The 22,469-nt window shown below is 41.1% G+C and overlaps 1 protein-coding gene across 1 annotated transcript in view; it reads left to right on the top strand.

Moving 5' to 3' along the window:
- Positions 1–21,955, top strand: part of RGSL1 (regulator of G protein signaling like 1) — a 104,561-nt gene extending 82,606 nt beyond the window's left edge. The window contains exons 16-23 of the mRNA XM_031934174.1: positions 1,829–2,003; positions 9,958–10,096; positions 10,341–10,465; positions 12,728–12,837; positions 14,785–14,871; positions 15,959–16,025; positions 17,353–17,554; positions 21,636–21,955. Coding sequence (XP_031790034.1) covers positions 1,829–2,003; positions 9,958–10,096; positions 10,341–10,465; positions 12,728–12,837; positions 14,785–14,871; positions 15,959–16,025; positions 17,353–17,389 — 740 coding nt within the window. The 3' untranslated portion in view covers positions 17,390–17,554; positions 21,636–21,955. The remainder of the gene's footprint in view (positions 1–1,828; positions 2,004–9,957; positions 10,097–10,340; positions 10,466–12,727; positions 12,838–14,784; positions 14,872–15,958; positions 16,026–17,352; positions 17,555–21,635) is intronic.
- The last annotated feature ends 514 nt before the right edge of the window (positions 21,956–22,469 follow it).

Genomic DNA, 22,469 nt, shown 5'->3' on the forward strand with positions numbered 1-22,469 from the left:
TCAGGCTCATGCAGATGCCAACCCCGCACTTGTAACACATTGATAGTGAATGCTTCCTTAAACTGTGTCCTAGGCACCTACCTCACCTTAGCAGGTCAGGGCCCTAGGCCTGACCCCGAGAACACTTAAGCAGCTTTTGGAACAAGTGAAAGATGATGATGCTTTAAACAAATGTCCCTGCAAGAAAGACCAATAGTAGATACACTTGAAATATATTTAGAAAGTAGAATCAACAATATTTGGTGACTAACTGGATATGGAAAGAGGAAGAAGTCAAATACGATTCCCAGGTAATAGTGAGCTGGAGCCTCTCATCCTGGCTGGTAAGAGCCAGCTGTTAAATATCCTGACATTTTGTGAGCTACTGAACAAATCGTCAGTAGCTAAAAATCCATTACAGTGAGAATATTTACTATCTAAATCAGCGAATAATGCAAACTAGGTCTCCCCCTCTACTACCAGAGCCAGTTTACAAGCATCCGAATTTATCACCCTCTTTTCCTAGAATCCCTAGCCATCATACATCATATCAATTTCCACTGTTATCTAGACATTTCTTTCCCTTCAAACTCAAGTCTAAGAGAGAAAGATTGAAAGATAGTAGGAGCGGGATCTTATGTCTTATTCAGTATAGTAACCCTAGGGTCTAGCACAATGTCTGAGACATAACAAGTGCTAGGTATTTATGGACTCTTGTAGTTACCCTCCCATTCTATATACAATACTGCACCAAAAGAAATCCCACTTGCGCCATAGGGAGCACCACACCGACTTCAATAAATCCTGAACAGCAAATAAAGGATTTGAAGGCAGAATGGTAAATTCTAGAGCCAGATTAGACATTTTTCTGAAACCCAGCCAGATAATTAACCAGGGTCTATCTGTCAGATCCAGCCCAAACCTGTTCTTTTCTCAGACCTCAATCCCTATGAAGAGATGTCTTTGGATATAATCTAGTCAAGAAACTTTCTAAAGGAAGCATTCTATTTTTCTGACACACAATCCAAATCTTCTAGTGGCTCTTGTGCTCTCCTGTACTTGTTACTCTCTTTTGTACTCTAGCTTTCTACCCTCGGTTTCCTTAATAAACTTCTTTTTTTTTTTTTTTTTGAGACGGAGTCTTGCTCTGTGGCCCAGGCTGGAGTGCAGTGGCCGGATCTCAGCTCACTGCAAGCTCCGCCTCCCGGGTTCACGCCATTCTCCTGCCTCAGCCTCCTGAGTAGCTGGGACTACAGGCGCCCGCCACCTCGCCCAGCTAGTTTTTTGTATTTTTTAGTAGAGACGGGGTTTCACCGTGTTAGCCAGGATGGTCTCGATCTCCTGACCTCGTGATCCGCCCGTCTCGGCCTCCCAAAGTGCTGGGATTACAGGCTTGAGCCACCGCGCCCGGCTAACTTCTTTACTCTTGATATTTTGACTGTTTCTTTGTGCTGCTTTCCTCATTTGCTCCTAAATTACTTCCTGATAAAACTTGAGTGAGCACCATCAGTGCTACACACTCCATTTGGAAGGTCACATCTGCATGTTGCATTTTCACAGTCTCTGCAGAAACCTTAGGGATTAGCGTAACTGTGGTGTGATTCTATTTCTATAAGATAAGCACCCTCAGTGCTCAGCTGACTTATGTTTTATGTGTGTTGTCATACTATCTGAGTAGATGGATTTTTCAAGTCCAAGTAAAAGGTTGAGCCCAATGGCAGAAAGTGACTATTTCAGTAGGCCAAAAGGGTAGGTCCACAGTCTCCTTTCTTCTTTTTGTTATGCCCAGGTTGAGGGTAAGAGTGACTTGATCAAACAAGATTGTAATTCCTTCTTCTTTCTTTCTCAGATTTCACCACATCACACAACACATCAGGACGTTCAGCTCCACCCTCCGCAAGTGTCCGGAGTGCAGACCAAGAGAATGGAGACACAACCCTTGTAAAGCGTCGTATATTTGGCCACAGGATTATCACTGTCAACTTTGTGATCAATGATCTATATTTCTTTTCTGAAATGGAAAAGTAAGTTTCCCACCTCTCCTTCTTCTGCCCTGAAAATGATTTTTCATCCTTAGGACTACCCAGCAGAAACTGGCTTGATCTGTTAGAGACACAGTGATTTCAGCCCTGTCCAGTAAGAATCTCTCCTTCTGAAAATCTTACTGTATGCCATCACTCAGTTGATTTCCATCTTTCTATTCTTTGGGTCCTAAAAGCTCTTCAGTATTCCAGAAATTCCCCTGTTAAAATGCAGTTGCTTAGTCCCAGAAAAGGGAAGCATGTTTTTCTCCATTATTTATAAATGTGAATAAGTCCTATTATGTAACACCATGGGACCAATATTCTTTAGTTAAAGCCAGGAATTACGATAATACAAATTGTGTGTGTGTCTGTATGACATTAAACAGATATTTTTAAGTTAAGACATATTAGTGTACAGTAATTCACCTGTCAAATTTTTTATGTAAAGCCAAAGTCAATCCACAACGGGAGGTCTGTAAATTTTTCTTGTATAGACTATACCCCGAAAGCTGTCAACTAATTATTTTTTTAATTGATACATAATAGATTTACATATTTTGGAGGTGTATGTGATATTTTGATACATTCATATAATGTGTAAAGATCAAATCAGGGTAATTGAGATATCCATCATCTTCTTTATTTTTTCTTTATGCTAGACAGATTCAAATTATTCTCTTCTAGATATTTTGAAATGTACGATAGATGATTATTAACTATAGTCACCCTACTGATCCACGGAACACTAGGTCTTATTTCTTCTATCTAACTGTGTATTTGTACCCCTTGATCAAACTGTCTTCCTTCATCCCCCCACCCCCTACCCTTCCCAGTTTCTGGTAACGACCTGAGATCCACTTTTTTAGCTCCCACTATGAGTGAAAACATGTGATATTTGTCCTTCTGTGTTTGACTTATTTCACTTAACATAATCACCTGCAGCTCCACCCATGTTGCTGCAAATGACAGGATTTCGTTCTTTTCTGTGGCTTAATACTATTTTATTGTGTATCTGTATACACCACATTTTCTTTAACCATTCATCCACTGATGGGCACTTAGGTTGATTCCATATTCTGGCTATTGTGAATAGTGCTACAATAAACATGGGAGCGCAAATATCTCTTCAACATACTGATTTCCTTTCCTTTGGATATATACCCAGTATTAGGATTGCTGGATCACATAGTAGTTCTATGTTTAGCTTTTTGAGGAAGCTCCATACTGTTTTCCACAGTGGCTATACTAATTTACATTGCCACCAACCAGGTACAAGGTTTCCCCTTTTCACACATGCTCACCAGCATCTGTTATTCCCCGTCTTTTTTGATAATAGCCACTTTAACTAGGGTAAGATGATATCTCGTTGTGGTTTTGACTTGCATTTCTCTCATGATTTGTGATCTTAGCAGTTTTTCGTATACCTTTTGGGTATATGAAAGACAAAAGAAGACAAGAACGTCTTCTTTTGAGAAATGTCTATTCAGATCTTTTGCACATTTAAAAAATCAGATTATTTGGGTTTTTTGTTATTGAGATGTTTGAGCTCCTTATATATTCTGGTTATTAATTTCTTGTCAGATGGATAGTTTGCAAACATTTTCCCCAATTCTGTGGGTTATCTCTTTACTTTGTTGATTGCTTCCTTTGCTGTGCAGAAGCTTTTTAGCTTGATGTGATCCATTTGTGTATTTTCGCTTTGGCTCCCTATGCTTCTTACACAAAAACCTTTGCCCAAACCAATGTCCTGCCCTGTTTCCCCAATGTTTTCTTCCAGTAGTTTCAGAGTTTTAGATTTAAGCCTTTAATACATTTTTATTTGGTTTTTGTATATGGTGAGAGATAGGTGTCTTGTTTCATTTTGCTGCATATGGACATTCAGTTTTCCTATCACCATTTATTGAAGAGACGGTCCTTTCTCCCATTGTACATTCTTGGTACCTATGTCAAAAGTGCATTGGCTGCAAAGGCATGGATTTATATCTGAATTGTCTCTTCTGTTCCATGGGTCTATGTGTCTGTTTTTAATGCCAGCACCATGCTGATTTAGTTACTATAGCTTTGTAGTATATTTTGAAGTCAGCTAGAGTGATGCCTCCAGCTTTGTTTTTTTTTTGTTCAGGATTGCTGTGACTATTCAGGGTCTTTTGTGGTTCCATGTAAATTTTAGGATTGTTTTTTCTATTTCTGTGAAGAATGCCGTTGGTATTTTGATAGGGATTGCACTGAATGTATAAATTTCTTTGGGTAGTGTAGACATTTTAATAATATTATGTTTTCCAACCCATGAGCATGGAATATACTTCAATTGTGTGTGTGTGTGTGTGTGCCTTCTTCAATTTTTCCATCAGTATTTTCTTGTATATATTTTTCAGTTCTTTGTTTAAGTTAATTCCTAGGTATTTTATGCTCTTTGTAGCTGTTGTCAATGAGATGGCTTTCTTGATTTCTTTTTCAGATTGTTAATTGTTGTTGTATATAAATGCTTCTGATTTTCATATGTTGATTTTGTATTCTGCAACTTTACTGAATGTATGAGTTGTAATAGGCTGTTGGTGAAGTCTTTAGGTTTTTTAAAGATAAGATTATGTCAGCTGTGAACAAGGCTAATTTGACTTCCTCCTTTCCAGTTTGGATGCCCTTTATTTCTTTCTCTCGCCTAATTGTTCTGACTAGAACTTCCACCACTATATTGAATAAGAGTAGTGAGAGTGGGCATCCTTGACTTGTTCCAGATCTTATAGGAAAAACTTTCAATTTTTTCCCCATTCAGTATGATGTTAGCTGTGGGTTTATCATATATTTGCATTTATTATTTTGAGGTATATTTCGTATATACCCAATTTGTTGAGGGTTTTTATCATAAAGAGATGTTGAATTTTATTGAATGCTTCATCATCTATTGGAATGATCATATGGCTCTTATTCTTGATTCTGTTAATGTGATATATCACGTTTATTGATTTGCGTATGTTGAATCATCCTTGTATTCCTGGGATTAATCCCATTAGATGATGGTGAATGATCTTTTTAATGTGTTGTTGAATCTGGTTTCTAGTATTTTGTTGAGGCTTTTTGTATCTGTGTTCATCAGTGATATTGGCCTATAGTTTTCCTTTCCTTTGCTGCATCCTTCTCTGGTTTTGGTATCGGGTCAATGTTGGCCTTGTAGAATGAGTTTTTAATATTCTCTCCTTTTGTATTTTTTAAGAGTTTGAGTAGAATTAATATTAGTTTTTATTTAAATTTTTGGTAGAATTAATGCCATCAGGTCCTGGCATCTTCTTTGATGGGAAACTTATTATGGCTTCAATCTTATTACTCATTATCTGTTCATTTGAGTTTTCTGTTTCCTCATGATTCAACCTGATAGTTTTTCTGTATCCAAGAATTTATTCATTTCTTCTAGGCTTTCCAATTTGTTGGTGTATAGTTGTACATAATAATCTCTAATGACTATGTCTCTTTTTTGTTTCTGATTTTATTTATTTGGGTCTTCTCTCTGCCTTTATCAGTCTAGCTAAAGGCTTAATGATTTTGTTTATATTTTTAAAAAACCAACTTTTTGTTTCATTAATCTTCTGTATTTTTTAGTCTTAATTTCATTTATTTCTGCTCTGATATTATTAATATTTTATTCTTTCTACTAATTTGTGTTTGGTTTGTTCTTGTTTTTTAGTTCCTTGAGGGCATCATTAGGTTGTTTATTTGAAGTCTTTCAACTTTTTTGATGTAAGTATTTATTTTCTAAACTTTCCTCTTAGTACTGCTTTTGTTGTATCCCATAGATTTTGGAATGTTGTATTTCTATCTTCATTTGTTTCAGGGAATTTTTAAATTTTCTCCTTTAAGTCTTCATTGACCCATTGGTCATTCAGGAGCATGTTGTTTAATTTCCATGTACTGTAGGAAACAGTTTCCAAGGTTCCGCTTGGTATTGATTTCTAGTTTTTTTCCATCATGGTCAGACAGGATGCTTGATTTTATTTCTACTTTTGGAAATTTGTTGAGACTTGTCTTGTGGTATATTTTGAAGAATGTTCCATGTGCTGATGAAAAGATTGTATATTCTGTAGCAGTTGGGTGAAATGTTCTGTAAATGTCAGTTAGACCTATTTGGTGTGGTGTGTAGTTTAACTGCAATTTTTTGTTGTTGATTTTTCTGTCTGGATGATCTGTCCATTACTAAGAGTGGGGTATCGAAATCTCCTACCATTATTGTATTGCAACCTTTCTCTCCCTTTAGATCTTTTAATGTTTGCTTTATATACTTGGGTGCTCTCATCTTGAATGTATCGATATTTATAATTGTTATATCTTCTTACTGAATTGACCCCTTTATCATTATATAATAACTATATCTCTTTTTAGAGTCTTCAACTTGTAGCCTATTTTATCTGATGTAGATAAAGGTATCCCAGCTCTTTTTTTGGTTTCTACTCACATAGAATATCTTTTTTCATCCCTTCACTTTTAGTCTATGTGTGTTTTTATAGGTGAAGTGGGTTTCTTGTAGGTAGCATGTAGTTGGGTCTTGTTTCTTTATCCATCCAGCCACTGTATGTCTTTTAATTAGAGAATTGAGTCTATTTATAGTCAACATTCTTATTAATAAGTAAGAACTTACTACTGCAATTTTGTTGCTTGTTTTCCAGTTGTTCTTGAACTCCTCTCTTCCTTTCTTACTGTCTTCCTTTGTGATTAAGTAATTTTCTGTGGTACTGTATTTTAATTCATTGCTTTTTATTTTTAGTGTAACTATTATAGGTTTCTGCATTGTGGTTACTATGAAGATTACCAAAAATATTTTGTGGATATAACAAATTATTTTAATGAGATGACAGCTTATCTTACATCACAAAGAAAAGAAGAGAAACAACAACAAAAAAAAACTAAAATGAACCTCTACACTTTAACTCCATCCTCTCAACATTTGGACATTTTGTCTCAATTTGCATATTTTATATTGCTTGTCTCTTATCAGATTGCTTTAGCTATTGTTCCTTCTGATAAATTTGTCTTTTAGGCTTCATACTAGAGTTATGAGTGAATTGCACACCACAATTACTATATTAGAATATTCTGGGTTGGTCTGTGCACTCACTTCTACCAATGAGTTTTATACCTTCAAATGCTTCCTTCTTGCATGTTAGTGTCATTTTCTTTCAGAATAAAGAACTCTCTTTAGCATTTCTTGTAAGATATGTCTGTTGGTCATGAATTTTCTCAGCTTTTGTTTGTCTAGGAAAGGCTATCTCTCCTTCATAGTTGAAGGATAGCTTTACTGGATACAGTACGCTTGGACGGTGGTTTTATGTTTTGTTTTGTTTTGTTTTTTAGCACTTTGAAAAAGTTTTCTCATTTTCTCCTGGCCTTTATGGTTTCCATTGAGAAGTCTGTTGCCTGATGAATTGGAGCTTCTTTGTATGTTATTTTCTTCTTTTTCTGCTTTTAGGATTCTCTCTTTGTCCTTGACCTTTAAGAGTTGATTACTATAATACTTGGGGTAGTCTTATTTGGGTCGAATTTATTTAATGTTCTCTGACCTCCCTGTACCTGAACATGTATGTCTATGTCAAGTTTTAGAATGTTTTCTGTTGTTGTTTTGAATAAGTTTTCTTTTCCTTGCTCTTGCTCAACTCCCTCTTGAACACCAATAATTTTTAGATTTGCTCTTTTGAAGTAATTTTGTATATCTTATAGGTGTCTTCATTACTTTTCATTCTTTTTACTTTTTTCTCCTCTGTCTCATTATATTTGAGTTCTGAAATATTGCTGGTAATAATCTCAGTACTATTTGTTTGTTTTGAATTTCCATATGGGAGAATGAAGCCAACTTGCTTCTATGCTAACATTTTGGAACCTAGAGTGTCTGTCTACTGATTTGAATTTTTATTTCTTTAAAGTGGAACAGAATTTAAAGATTACTGTGAAGCAATTCAATCCTTCTGGATTTTTGTACCTTTTTATATTTAAAACTGCCTGGCCACACCTAACTCAACAGTCTTTTGTTTTTGTTTTTGTTTTTATGAGACGGAGTCTCACTCTGTCACCAGGCTGGAGTGTGGCACCATCTTGGCTCACTTCAACCTCCGCCTCCCGGGTTCAAGCAATTCTCCTGCCTCAGCCTCCCAAGTAGTTGGGACTACAGGCACATGCCACCACGCCCAGCTAATTTTTGTATTTTTAGTAGAGATGGGGTTTCACCATGTTGGCCAGGATGGTCTCGATCTCCTGACCTCATGATCGCCCACCTCATCCTCTCAAAGTCCTGAAATTACAGGTGTGAGCCACTGCACCCAGCCAACAGCACTTTTTTAAAAAGCTACTTGCCTTCATTAGAATTTCCAAAACATTCTAATTTGTTTTCATAGAAATAATAACTTTTCTTTCATGTTCATATTTTATCAGTTTTCACAAGTTACTAATTATAGAAATTATAGTTACTAATTATCTTTACAATAGGGAAAGATATTTGGGAAGAAACACAATTCCTGGTACACATTCATTTCTACTAGTTTGAGAAAGCTGAGAGTGTACTAAAGATGTCCCTCTAATCTATGCAGTCAGCATGTCATGGGCATCAATCAGGGTGTTTTTCAAAAATGTAGACACCTGGTAACTCATGCATCAGTTAGAAGAGTTTGGTTAAGAGATCTTCTACTGCACCCCAGTGATGGATTTAGCTCATTTCCACAAATGCTTGTTGATTACTCACTCTTTACTGAACACTGGGTTTGACACCGGATATACAAAAAACAAGTAAGATGTGCTCTCTACTTCTAAGATCCCACAAACTAACGAGGATGACAGAAAAGACACAAACAAAAGTTAGGAAGTGTCTCAGGATGATAGGTGCTATGGGAGAATCAGGCACAGGAAGAGTATTTAGACAACTGTAAGTCCTCAGGTATGGTTTCTTGGGAGACCCAAAATTCTTGGGTAATCTAAGCTAAGGAAGAGTAGGGGTTAGTCAGATAATAAAGGATGTAGGGGGAGGCAATGGAGGAGCAGAGGGAAATACTAGTCAGAGTGAATAGCCTCACCTGCTGCTGCTCCCATTCCCACCACATTGCCTCTTCTTCCTCGCTTGACCTCTACAAACTATTCTCTGTATAACAACCAGCGTCGCCTATTAAAAACACAAACCAGACTAGATAATTCTCCTGCCTAAAATGTTCTACTGGTGGCCGGGCGCGGTGGCTCACGCCTGTAATCCCAGCACTTTGGGAGGCCGAGGTGGGCGGATCATGAGGTCAGGAGATCGAGACTATCTTGGGTAACAAGGTGAAACCCTGTCTCTACTAAAAAATACAAAAAATTAGCTGGGTATGGTGGTGGGCGCCTGTAGTCCCAGCTACTCGCAAGGCTGAGGCAGAGAATGGCGTGAACCCGGGAGGCAGAGCTTGCAGTGAGCTGAGATCGCATCACTGCACTCCAGCCTGGACGACAGAGTGAGACTCTATCTCAAAACAAAAAAAAAAAAAAAAAAAAAAAGAAAATCTTCTACTGGCTTTCCATTACCACTGGAATTAAGTCCAAACCTCCTTTCATTGCCTAAAGTGCTCTACAGGAGTGGGACCTACCTGCATCTCAGGGCTTGCCTCAGGTCAGCACAGGAGAAGGAAGAGCAAGATAGTCCTTAGGCCTTTAAGTCATTAGCGGTGCCAATGCTACAGGGCCAGAATGGGTGAAGAAGGGAAGGTGGGATGAACAAGGGGATTTGTGGCGAAGAAATTCAATGCACTTGAAGGGGCACTTGACGTGTTATCTGACTTGTGGTAAGTGCTCAGTATTTGCCAATGGATGAATTATGACTGAATGAATAAAGTCACAACCTGGCCTAGAGCTGGCCTTGCCTTTTTTGGGCCAGAAATAAGTCTAGGCTGGGGGCCTTGTTAGTCACTGTTTTCATCTTCTCCTTCTGATTTCCTACTTCACATTTCTTTTTTAGATTTAATAATCTGGTAAGTTCAGCCCACGTGCTACAGGTCAACCGGGCATACAATGAGAATGATGTGATCCTAATGCGGTCCAAAATGAACATTATCCAAAAACTCTTCCTGAATTCTGACATCCCTCCAAAGCTGAGGGTAAGAAAGACTCCCACTCCACTCTGGCCTTTCACCAAGAAGCATTTCCCCCACAAGGACAATTAGAAAGTTAATTATCAGGTACCTCATAAGTCCTGGCCAACTAAATATCCTTTACCTAGCAACTCCATGAAAACCATCTGCCTTTTGGAAAGGGGGTGGTCATGGGGTTCTGGAGGCCAGGAGAGGTTTCCTGCCTTCCCTTGGAGCTTCCATCAGTGACAGGCTCCCACTCTGCGGGTAGGTGAATGTCTCTGAGTCCCAGAAGGATGCCATCCTTGCTGCCATCACAGAGGGCTACCTAGATCGGAGCATCTTCCATGGGGCTATCATGTCTGTCTTCCCCGTCATTATGTACTTCTGGAAAAGGTAACTATTTCTCCTTATTCAGTGACTGCCAGGTCAGGAAAACACACTTAGTTTGGAGAGAGTTTTCTGTCTTCCTCTAGCACTCTGTTTCATTTTTCCAGTTTCTAGGGGGAACTGAGATGGTGTTTTCTTATCCTATTCACCTCACTCCATCCCTCATACAGAACACCAAACACTGAATCCACAGATGGAAGGCAAAGTAAGACTGAGAACCAAAATGCCTGGTTTCCCACCCCTCCTCTTTCTATGCTTGCTTGGAACAAGAATGTGAGATTTTCTTAGGCCTGGATTTCTCACAAGAAGGTAAGACTGAACCACAGCCACTTGGTGAGAAATGCTGTTGAGGCTAACACAACTGCTTGTGCTTAAGGAGCTGCATGAAAAAAGTAAGCCAGAAGTGTTTTGCTCTGCTGTGCTCAAATCCCCATAATTACCACTGAGGGGGACACAGTTGCTAGATACTCCAGTTATCAAGAGGAGCTAGACATTCAAATGTGTATTTCATCTCTTCCAAGGTTAAAGTGGCAAATATGGCAACTAACAAAACTAAAACGTGGTGAAGAACCTGTGAAGGCCAAAAATCAAAAATGAAGCAAGCAAAATATATGCAGATATTTTGTGGCCAAATGCAATCTGTGGTCCACTGGTTTCTAACCTATCCTGTAGAGATTTGGCCTGAGCCCTCCCAGCTGGTTATTTATTCTGTTTATTCCTGTGGTCTGCCAGAGTTTCAGTTCATATCTTCCACATGGTGAACGGCAGTGCCTTGGGTGGTAGTGACCAGAGGACACCTGACTGAAATGTTCCCAGACAAAGATAATCAGGACACTTAGATTATAAAGTGACTTTGAGTCTTAGAATTTCCCATCTTCCACCAAAAAAAAAAAAAATTACTTTATTAAAACAGAAGTGTGAAATTGCTTACCAATCTCTAATCTTTATTTTAAAATCCCTAAGATAATAAATTATTTAATACAGAACTGAGAGAAGTACAAAAATCTAAGTTCAAGACAAGAAATTTAACCTTTTGATCATCAAATGTTGTCTAGAACTTAATTCTAGTTCTCCTAGCAAGGACTAAATAGACATTCACCCAGAGACTTTTGGAGGGATTGGGAACCTCTGAGAAATATATGCTTCTCTTGAATGAGCCAGTGTTCAGCTGCCTCCTATGTGCTTAGAAAAATGAGACATGCCTTAGGGAGGCTTTGGATTCCTGTTCTTCCTGCAGTTTCTTTACTTACTTTCCTACATACTTATAAAGAAATTTACATATGCAAACTGTGTTTACATATATTATCTTAAATGAACCTCTCCACAACCCTATGCAGTGGGTGGGGAGGAGTATTATTATCCTTGTTTTACAGATGAGACTGAGGTTCAGAGTGGTTGAGGGACTTGCCTAGAATCACTTGGTAAGTGGGTCTCTTGGTCTCTCATCACTATAAATAATGCATGTGCAGCATATTGGGAGGTCCATTAGGGGAAGGAGACCCAGTTCAGCAAGTGAAATGGGAAAAGTCTACTGGCATAGAGCAGACTGACCCTCAGAGAGAGGGGAGGAGGGCAGCAGGCAAAACCACCAGAGCCAAAGCGCCATAGGAAATAAATTCAGTCTTAGCCAACATTGACCTCCAAGGGGTCCAATCCAAGGACTGGCTGAAGGTAGGGATAACGAGGGGCTTGGAGCCAGGAAGGAAGAGATGGTGGTGAGTATTGCACAGGCTTCTAGAGAACATAAAAGTCATAAAGAGTATATAAATCTGAGTTCACATGAGAAACCAGGTCTATTCCAGGGAAGGGCCTGTTGGGAAGAGAGTGAGGTGGTGAAAGCTCTCAATAAGGGTCAGGGTGGAAACTAGGGTTAGGACCTGAGCAAAAGCCCTTCAGACACTCTGGCCATACCAGGTGGGGTCAGATAGGGATGTCAGAGTCTGATGCTGGGGTGCACCTCAGGGGTTAACCTCACCCCAGGCCTCGGGATAGCAGGCCCTTTACAGGCTCCATTCACTGATGGTTCCAGAAAGAAGTCCCAACAAACTGCCCATGCCAGGCCCCCACTGGAGCCAGGTCTGGACAAAGAGGAGGCCTCAGAACAAAGGCCACTGGCAGGTAGTACTCCAAGGCCAGGATGCTCTCCTCTTCTCTGTTGGACACCCATATTCTCTGAGGACTGGCCTGGCCCCATTTCCCCTGTGCTCAGTGCTCCAGCCCCCTCCACTGGGGGTTCCCTCCTGTGACCAGAAGCCTTTCTTCCCACAGGTTTTGTTTCTGGAAGGTGACCCGCTCTTACTTACAGTACAGGGGGAAGAAGTTCAAGGACAGAAAAAGCCCTTCTAAATCTACGGAGAAGTATCCTTTCTCGATTGGAGGTAAGCTCCACCATGACTCACAGCCCCATTCTCTAGCAACCAAGACTTGCGAAGAGAAAGCAAGGGCCCAAGGGGCCACATTCAAGACTTCCTCCAGGGTGTTTCCTGGAGCCATGACAGCTCATTTACTTGGCCCTCAGGGAGACGGAGGACTCAGGGTAAAGCACAAATTATCTGTCACTAGCAGTGGTAGCAGAGGGTCCCCAGCAATAACTCCGGGACACCTCTGTGCATGCCGGTCACAGTCTATGTTGAGGGTACGTGGAGAGGATGATCTGCTTTTCTGCTGCTTAAGAAGCCCCCTGCTCTATCTCCATTAAACCCTCCCATTTAGAAAGCATTTATTTTATAGCATTAAGCAACAACATTAAAACCTGCATAGTTTTAATGTGATAAATATGTTTTTACGTATATATAATTTTTATGAAAGCAGACGTATATATATAAAAGCAGATATATGAAAGCATACACATATTTACTTTTGTACGAATTCACAAAAAATAAGTAAATATGCATATATATATATATATACACACACACACACAGCCATGCACCACGTAATGATGTTTCAGTCAATAATAAACCACATATACAATGGTAGTCTCATAAAATTATAACACTATACTTCTACTGCACTTTTGCTATGTTTAGATGCACAAATACCATGGTGTCACAACTGCAACAGCATTCAGTACAGTAGCTTGCTGTATAGATTTGTAGCCTAGAAGCAATAGGCTATTCCATAAAGCCTGAGTGTATAGTGGGCTTTGCCATTTGGTTTGTGTAAGGACATTCTATGATACTCACACAACCACAAAATCACCTAATGACACATTTCTCAGAATGTATCTCTGTCATACAGCTGTGATTGGTACTTGAGCAAAAGGGAATTTTAACAAGGAAGAGGATAGTGAACAGGGCAGTGGCTGGTGAGGACAAGGCTGAATGTCTTTCAGGGGAAAGTTCTGAAAACCAAAGAAATCAGGTCTGTGAATCTGGGAACAGCATCAGAGAGTCATCATGTACAAGTTGCGAGACCTTGAACATGGTGCTCCCCTCTCTCAGCCTCACATCCTTGATCTCATGTCTCAGTCCATTTTGTGTTATTAAAACAAAATACCTCATATTGGGTAATTTATAAAGAAAGAAATGTATTTGGCTCATGATTCAGGGGACTGGGAAGTCCAAGAGCATGACACTAACATCTGGCAAAGGACTTTATGCTGCATCACCCCATGGTGGAAGGCAGAAGGGCAAGAGAGTGTGAGAGAGAACAAGAGATGGCTGAACTCACCTTCATAACAAACCCACTCCCATGATAATGGTAATAATCCATTCATGACAGCAGACCCCTCGTGGCTTCATCACCTGTTTGTTTTTTTTTTTTTTTTTTTCCGAGATGGAGTTTCGCTCTTGTTGCCCAGGCTGGAAATGGAGTGCAATGGCGTGATCTTGGCTCACCACAACCTCCACCGCCTGGGTTCAAGTGATTCTCCTGCCTCAGGAGAATCTCCAGCTCTCACATAGCTGGAATTGCAGGCACACACCACCATGCCCAGCTAATTTTGTATTTTTAGTAGAGATGGGGTTTTGCCACGTTGGTCAAGCTGGTCTCAAACTCCTGACCTCAAGTGATCCACTCGCCTCGTCCTCCCAAAGTGCTGGGATTACAGGCATGAGTCACTGTGCCCGGCCAGCCTCATCACCTTTTAAAGGTCTTGTCTCTTAATACCATCTCTGTGGCAATTAAACTTCAACATGAGTTTTGGAGGTGACATTCAAACCATAGCATTTCACATACAAAGGTTTAGATTTAGATAATGTTTTATCATTAACATTTGGTAATCTAAGGTGTGTTAAACAAGAGCTTTATTGCTTACTTAGAAAGATTTATTTCAGTAGGAGTTGTTGCAAGTGTTTTTAATGCTTGTTTTTGTCCTTCCCCAGGAGACAATGCCATCTTAAGGTTCACCTTGCTCAGAGGTATTGAGTGGTTGCAGCCTCAACGGGAAGCAATAAGTTCAGTTCAAAATTGTGAGTTGGAATTGGATCCCCACTGATAGCAAAAGTTTGCTACTCAATCAGAGGGTGACTTTAAAACAAGCTTGGCCAATCCCCTTATTGACCGTAAGGAGACCGAGACCCCCAAAATGTGAAGTAACTTGCTGAAGATCACATAGCTTGTGAGTGGCAGAGAGGAGGTGCAAATTGTGTCTCCTGACCTCCTTCTATGGCTCTGTGGGCAACTCGCATCTAAATAATTCTATCTTCTTGGTTTTTGTAACCCCAGGAAGGCAGGTACCTTAAGCTTCTCTATATCTCTGCTGACTCCTCATTTCCAGGCATGATGTATGATCTTTATTAAGAGACTATCACAATGTCCTAGTTGTCACTTCTCCCTCACACTGAGACCAACTGCTGGTTTGAACACAGCATCTCATACCTCCTGCTTCCTCGAGGCTCCTGCTATGCATCTCTTCCCTGTCACAAACCCTGCAGTTCTAATCTCACATACTGAGGCCATATTATATTCTTTTTCTTCCCCATCTTCAGTCTTAAGGAGTCAACTCCACTCCCACCCACTAACCCTGCCTTTGTTTCCACATGGTCTCTCCTAACAAACCTTCCCTTTCTATCCCAACTTCCAGCTTCTATTAGGGGAAGAAGTTGGAAATACTGCTTTTCTGCATCTCACAGGCATGAAATGCCAGCGTACCTGACCTGCGCATTTGTACATGTTTCCTCACTGCTTCAAGGGGGAGGCCACTATGGAACATTGCCTGTGATCCATAGGCTCCAAACAGTCCTAAAGTCTTGTGACTTCTAGTGTTCATCTACCCTAATCTCCTATATTACTTCCCTGGGTCTATGTGATTGACATAATGGCCTTCGTGCCCAGCCGAAAAGTCTCCTGGGACACACACAAACACACAAATTTCAGTGTAGAAACCAGGTCTCCTGAATATCCCTGGAACAGGCCTGCTTTACCTTCACTTTCCAACCCCTGACCTGGAGGTGTCCGTGGAAGCCCTCCGGGCATGGTCCTCCAGGCTGGAGACCTTTCAGTGACTGCGTCTGTGTCATGAGTTCTGATGCAGTTTTTCTCTGTATTTCTCTTTAGCTTCATCAAGCAACCTTACTCAGCCAAGACTCGTGGTATCTGCCATGCAGCTGCATCTTGTCCAGGGGTAGGCATGAGCTGGGAATCCTCTTCTTCAGTTCAGAGCTGCTATGTCCAAGCATGCAATGGGAGATGGTATAAACTTTCCAGAGACTAGCCTCGTACCCTGCCTCTCCTCAGCATGCAGAACCTAGAAACTTAACTTGCTGCCTCTGGTGGGAAGTTAAGGAGGTGTTTCTCTGTGGGGGTCTTTTCTCACCTCCAACTACGACAGGCACTTTTAAGAAGTTGGAGTCTCTGACCCACTTTTCAATAGAATACTACTGCTGTGGAAGTGTCCCAGATGATCTTTGATTTTTATTTTTAATTTTTGTCGATTTAAGGAGTACAAGTGCAGTTTTGTTACATGGATATATTGGGAAGTAGTGAAGTCTGGGGTTTTAGTGTAGTCAGCATCCAAATAGTATACATTGTACCCATTAGGTAATTTCTCATCCCTTACCCACCTCCCACTCTTGCACCCTTCCAAGTCTCCAGTGTCTATTATTTTGCTGTCGATGTCCAGGTGTACATATTATTTAGCTCTCACTTGTAACTGAGAACATGCAATATTTGACTTTCCTTTTCTGAGTTATTTCATTTAAGATAATGATCTCCAGTTCCATCCATGTTGCTGCAAAAGACATGATTTTATCTTTTTATGACTGATTAGTATTATATTGTGTATATATGTCCTACATTCTCTTTATTCAGATGATCTTTTATTGCCAGCTTCCCAAATAGTCCAGGCTGCTCAGGGCAGGGTGCATAAGGTGGGAAAGAAAGAAGATCTGTTCTTCTGCTTGGCAGGATATTGGCAATAAGAACAGAAGGGACTTAAGTCTGTTAAAATCTGCTCAGCTTAACTCACTTCTGCACAAACTTCCAAGTGAAACTGATGCTAAATTAGGGCTCTGGGAGAATCCCCAGGGGTCATGAAAACCATAGCTGATGAGTGCCAAACAGTTATTTGGGGGCCAAAGGGGTAGACAACAGCTTCTGAATGACAGGCTTGGTGTCCTTGCCAGCCATGTCATTTATCAGGCCTGTTTCCAGACCTGCCCTTTCAACAGGGACTTGGAGCTGCCTAGGCATTGTTTGCCAGTGCCAGTGCCCAGAAGACAAACCAGATACTTTGAAGCTCTTTACACTGGAAAAGCAATGCATGGCTTCAGAGTTTATAAGACCTTGGGGAAGGTGAGACTGAGCATGTGAGACGCCCTATTCTGAAGCCTGAAGGTTTCAGTTTTGGCTCTTGCCATTCCTAAAGGAAATGACAGTGACAAACCAACAGAGAACACAACTTCAATTACTGCATCATAATTGTGATAACTGGTTGTCCTCTCTCCCTTCAGACAAAAATTATCCTACACCAAAAAAGAGAAGAAGTAATCAAGCCAGACCCCCAGCAGAGGCAAATCATCTCTCAGAGGCCTCCTAACACTGACAGAATCTTTTCTGCTCAAAAATGAAAGGCCCTGGTGCCATCTCCCCCAGAAACGATCAAGAAGGGCAATGGGGTGACAGCTCAGATATGGCAGGACCAGACTGCAATGGGTAAGACTTGGGCAGAGCATGAGAGGAAGAGCTTCTTTCCACAGTGAGCTGGGTCAGGAGTCCTGGGCTCTAGGTCTTGCTCCACAGCTTCATGGCTGTGTGCAAACCCTGGTTCAGGTTGTTAAAGAATCCCATGAAATGGATGTAGAGATCACTGAAGGCAATCAAGAGTAAGGTGCTATAATTATCAGCAGGGACAGATGATGTCTTTTAATGGTAGGATCTCTCATTTAGACAGTGACTCATACCCATTGTCTCAGTAAGTCCTCACAACAACCCTGTGGGCAACCATGTCAGAAATCATTTATTTTTAAACAGTTAAAGAATCTGACTCACAGAGAAGGTAAGTGACTTTCTCCAGATTACTGGACAGTAAATGGCAACATCTGGACTAGAACACACCTTTTCTGATTTTTTGTCCTGTTCTTGTTCTATGCCAACCATTTACGCAACTTTTCATGCACAAAAAGAATAGTTCTTCCTGAGAGTTCTGTTCATTTGCCAACTAGTAGATAAAAAAACTTTAAAGTTTTTGACCTAAATCCCTAAACTGTTGTCATAATTTTAAATGAATAGGACTATTTTCTCTCCTTTGAGAAAAAAATCAGAAGAAAAATGAGTCAGAATTTCCTGAACAAGCCCTCCACCTGAGGTCACTGAGGACAGGTTGGCTTGTCATCTCTGTGGGTTACAGTACAGGAAAGGGCTGGAAAGCTTTTTGGAGAATCCTTTCAAATTTCCAGCCAAAACTTCCTGCTGTGCCGATGTTTTTTATTTCCCAGACTTTTCACAAGGATGAAAAAGGTGATGTTGGAGCAGAGCTCGTGAATGCCTGAGACTCTGAGGTCACCTGGTGGGGCTGTGATTGCAGGAGATCCAGGCAGACTATAGGCAGACATGACTCTAGAGGAGGCTGAAGAAAGGTCAGGTGTGGAGAGCCCCCTGGGCCCCTGGGAGAAGGCCCAGCAAGACAGGAAGGCCTGGACAAAAGCATATGAGACTTCCCTTCCATATCAGGGCTAGAGCTTTAGAACAGGACTGCAATTAATAGAAGCAAGAGTGGGCATGAAACAGAATCCCAGTCCCTAAAAATCAGGCAAAAAACTAAAGCAAGAACCCAGGTAAGGAACAAATAAGAGCTCAGTTAGTGAAATTGAGGTAACAGGGAAGCGCTTCATCAAAAAGGAGTAAGTCACAAGCCCCACGCATGAGACTAGAGGGGATGTTAGGCCAGCAACAAGGTGACGGACGAGGATCTAGCAAAATACTAACTCATGGTCACATACCGAAACACACTCCCATTGGAGTGGGACATGGCTGAACCTGCATCTTGGCAATAGATGGGCCCCACTTAAGGAAAAGAAAGGTACTTTTCCTGATCCATTTGAACTTAGATCTTTGCCCCATCTTCCTATTTCTTAATTATCTTTGTCTCCACAATCACCATGGGTATATTCGTGTGTAGGTATGCAAACACACAAACATGTTATTTAAAAGGATTCACGGTACTTAATAGGTCACCCCTGAGTTGGAAAAAAAAAAAAAACTTCTCCTTTATTAAGTCTTAGTGATTGCTTCTTTCAGTTTCTTACATGCTCCCTTCAAAGATCCCAGATGTAACATGTTCTAATGCCAGTTAGGCTAGTGTCACTAAGTCAGTCACCTGTAAAATACAGGCAGGGTGTATAAATGAATAAAGCAGTCCATGAGAGAGAGGAGGGAATGGTAGAGACTGCAGTGAACTGGAGAACATGTCCCAAAGGGGTCAGAGACAGTCCGCTCAAGTCAGCCAACCTAGTGTTGCCAGAGCTTCTACTTAGGAAAAAAAGGAAAGAAGGAAGGAAGGAAGGAAGGAAGGAAGGAAGGAAGGAAGGAAGGAAGGAAGGAAGGAAGGAAGGAAGGAAGTGAGAAATTAAAAATGTCTGTAACACTACAGTTACAACAAAACTTAGCTAGGGACAAGACTGACCCACAGCCCAACAAATTGCAATCTTTGCTTTAATTTTTTACTTTGCCCTTGAAATTAGATTTGGGTCTTGGGTCTAGTTTGAACAAAAAAATGAGAGGGGAGGAAAAGGAGTCCCAACAATAGACCCAGGGGCCACTGCCATCTAAGGAAAAGGCCAAGAAAGAGGGACCAGGTAAGGAACCTGGCCCACTTCAGTTCCTGTGTTAGTTTCCTTTTGCTACCAAAACAAGTTACCAGAAACTTACTGGCTTAAAACAACACAAATTATTATCATACAAGTCTGTAGGTCAGAAGTCTGATCTGGGACTCAAGCTAACATCAAGGTGTCTGGAAGGCTGTATTCCCCTCTGGAGGCTTTTGGGGAGGGTCTGTTTCCTGCTTCATTCAGGTTGTTGGCAGAATTCAGTCTTTGTAGGTGTAGGACTGAGGTCTTGCTTCCTTCCTGGCTGTCAGCTGAGAGCTGTTCTCAGTTTCTGAGAAGCCACCTGTATTCCTTGGTTCATGGCCTCCTTCCTCTGTCTTTAAATCCAGCAATGGTGGGTCAAGTTCTGCCCGTTCTTTGAATTTCTCCTGCCTCTTCTTCTATCATCACATCTCTCTGGTTCCTTCTTCTGCCTCCCAACTCCCTTTTAGGGCCCACCCGGATAACCCAGAATAATGTCTCTGTTTTAAGGTCCTTAGCCTTAATTCCGCCCACCAAATTCCTTTTGCTATGTAAGGTCACACATTCACAGGTTCTAGAGATTAGAACATGGATATCCTAGGGTGGTCACCTGAAATTCTACCTACCACAGTTCTAGACCACCTTCCTTAGAAAAGAATGTATGAACTCACAATCTGGGCCTCTGATGCGATTACCGCCTCCTAGAGACTTGGGAACACCATTTTTTTCTTTCTCTTGTCATAGCTCTGACTATTCTTTCTCATTCTTCTTCACATTTCTTCTGCTTCTTCCTTAAATGTCAGTGCACCCTGTGGCTCTCCTGTTGAACTTACCTTCTTACAATGCACTCTCCCATTTGCTTGAGATCCCTAGCCCCTAGCTTCTCCTCTAATAGGAGCCACTGCAAATTTAATCCATTCTAACAGGGTCCACAGCACAAATTTAATGTGTCCCAAATCAATTTTGGCCCCTTTATTTCTTTTCTCCAATCAACCCCATCTTCCAAGCTAGAAAACTCAGAATTATCCTCAACTCATTCCTCTGCCTCCCCTCCCATATTTTACCTGCAGGAATGGGAAGTTCTGCCACTCTGCCGTGGACATGTCGCTGCTATCCAGGCCTTCCTCTCTATCCCACTGGCATTGCTTTTGTCAGGCCTTCTTCGCCATCACTGGTCCTGTGAAGTCACCACACTCCCCTCTCCACACACACCCAACACTCTGCTTCATCCCACACACTGAGAACAAATCTGACCTGCTCATTTCCTCAGTGTGAAAGCTTTTATTTCCCTCCTTCACCTGGTTGGAAAAGTCTCAACTCCTTTGTGGGACATACAAGGCCATTGCTAATATGGTCTCAGTCCAGTTTTCTAGGTTTGTCTTTCCCTCTCTCTGTCTCATACACCCCATTCTGCAGCAACTTGGTGATCGTCTAAAGGGCCCTTCCCTTTCTTCTCTGTCACACAGACATCATACTGTGATACCTCCTGATTCTCCTTTCTCCTCTTACTCTCTCCTCTTAGTTTTGGAGACACATTTTTTCCTCTCCTTGAGATACTTATTCATGTATGTGTCTCACCTACTAGACTACATGCTTTTGTAGCGCAGAGACCAAGTCCTATTTTTATTTGTACCTAGAATAGAATAAGAACTATTTTTCACCTTACCTAGCACAGTGACATGCAGATAATAGTTGCCTCATAAATACATATTGAATGCATGAGTAAATGAATTGTGCTGGGCGCTGGAAATGCAGTGGAGAAAACAGAATGTGAAGTTCATGCTTTCACTGACCTTATAGTCAGACTGTGCTATTAGCAGAAAATCAATTAGACTATCAATCACAGTTGTGACTACCACCATAAAGAAGAAATAGCAAATGCTATTGTCTTAATGAATTTTTTTATATTCCAATGAATCTTGATGTTTTAAGAACTCTTTGTTTTTTAGGAATCTCATGCAGACCATTCAGACTAAAGGGTGACAGAAAGAGGCAGAGGAAAGCAGAAAGAGCAAGAGTGACTGAGACCTGCCTTCACCTTCATAGAAGCCTTTTCTGAAACATGTCAGAGAGTGACATGAAGTGTCTCCTCTTTATACAGAAGTATGAAAAGACATCTATCCCTCATTTTGAGAGACTCCAACTGATCCAAGTGTCATCCAGAGGAGGAAGTGGCCCATGTGTGCAGGACCTCAGGGTGCCAGGCCTCACCCATACACCTCCAGGGCTGCAGGTCATTAGCCAGAATAAAGGATGTCCACATTCACAATCTGTGGGCCTACCATCCTCTTCTTAAGTAAAAGAGCACAGGGAAAATGATAAGTTGCTCCCAAGAGGGCTCCCAAGGCCATGTCCAATCCAAATGATTCGTGGATACAATACTTCTCTTCCCAGATGATCACAAGCCAGCTAGTCCCACCCAGTGACTTTGACAAGTGGACCCTCCCCCAACCAACAGAGTCCAGACCAGGAGGCCCTGCACCCTCCTTCAGAGCTCATGGTTTTCCATGAGGCAATCTTGTTTAAATCCCATCTCTGCTCCTAGCAACTTTGTGATCATCAGCAAATTACTTACCCTCGCTGACTCCCAACACTGTATTGTGAAACGGAGCTGATGATGTCTACCTCATAGGGCTGTTTGAGGACTGACTGCATATAATGTAGTCTAAGAGCACAGCATAAGGCCAGGAACAGATGGGCGGTGGGGGACTTTAGTTGCTTTCCCTCCTTCTATCTTTTCCCCAAACTTCCCAGGACATGAAGGAAGTGGTTGATCAGGAGTG

Source organism: Piliocolobus tephrosceles, chromosome 1 (genome assembly GCF_002776525.5).
Source record: "Piliocolobus tephrosceles isolate RC106 chromosome 1, ASM277652v3, whole genome shotgun sequence".
In the NCBI taxonomy this organism is placed as follows: domain Eukaryota; kingdom Metazoa; phylum Chordata; class Mammalia; order Primates; family Cercopithecidae; genus Piliocolobus; species Piliocolobus tephrosceles.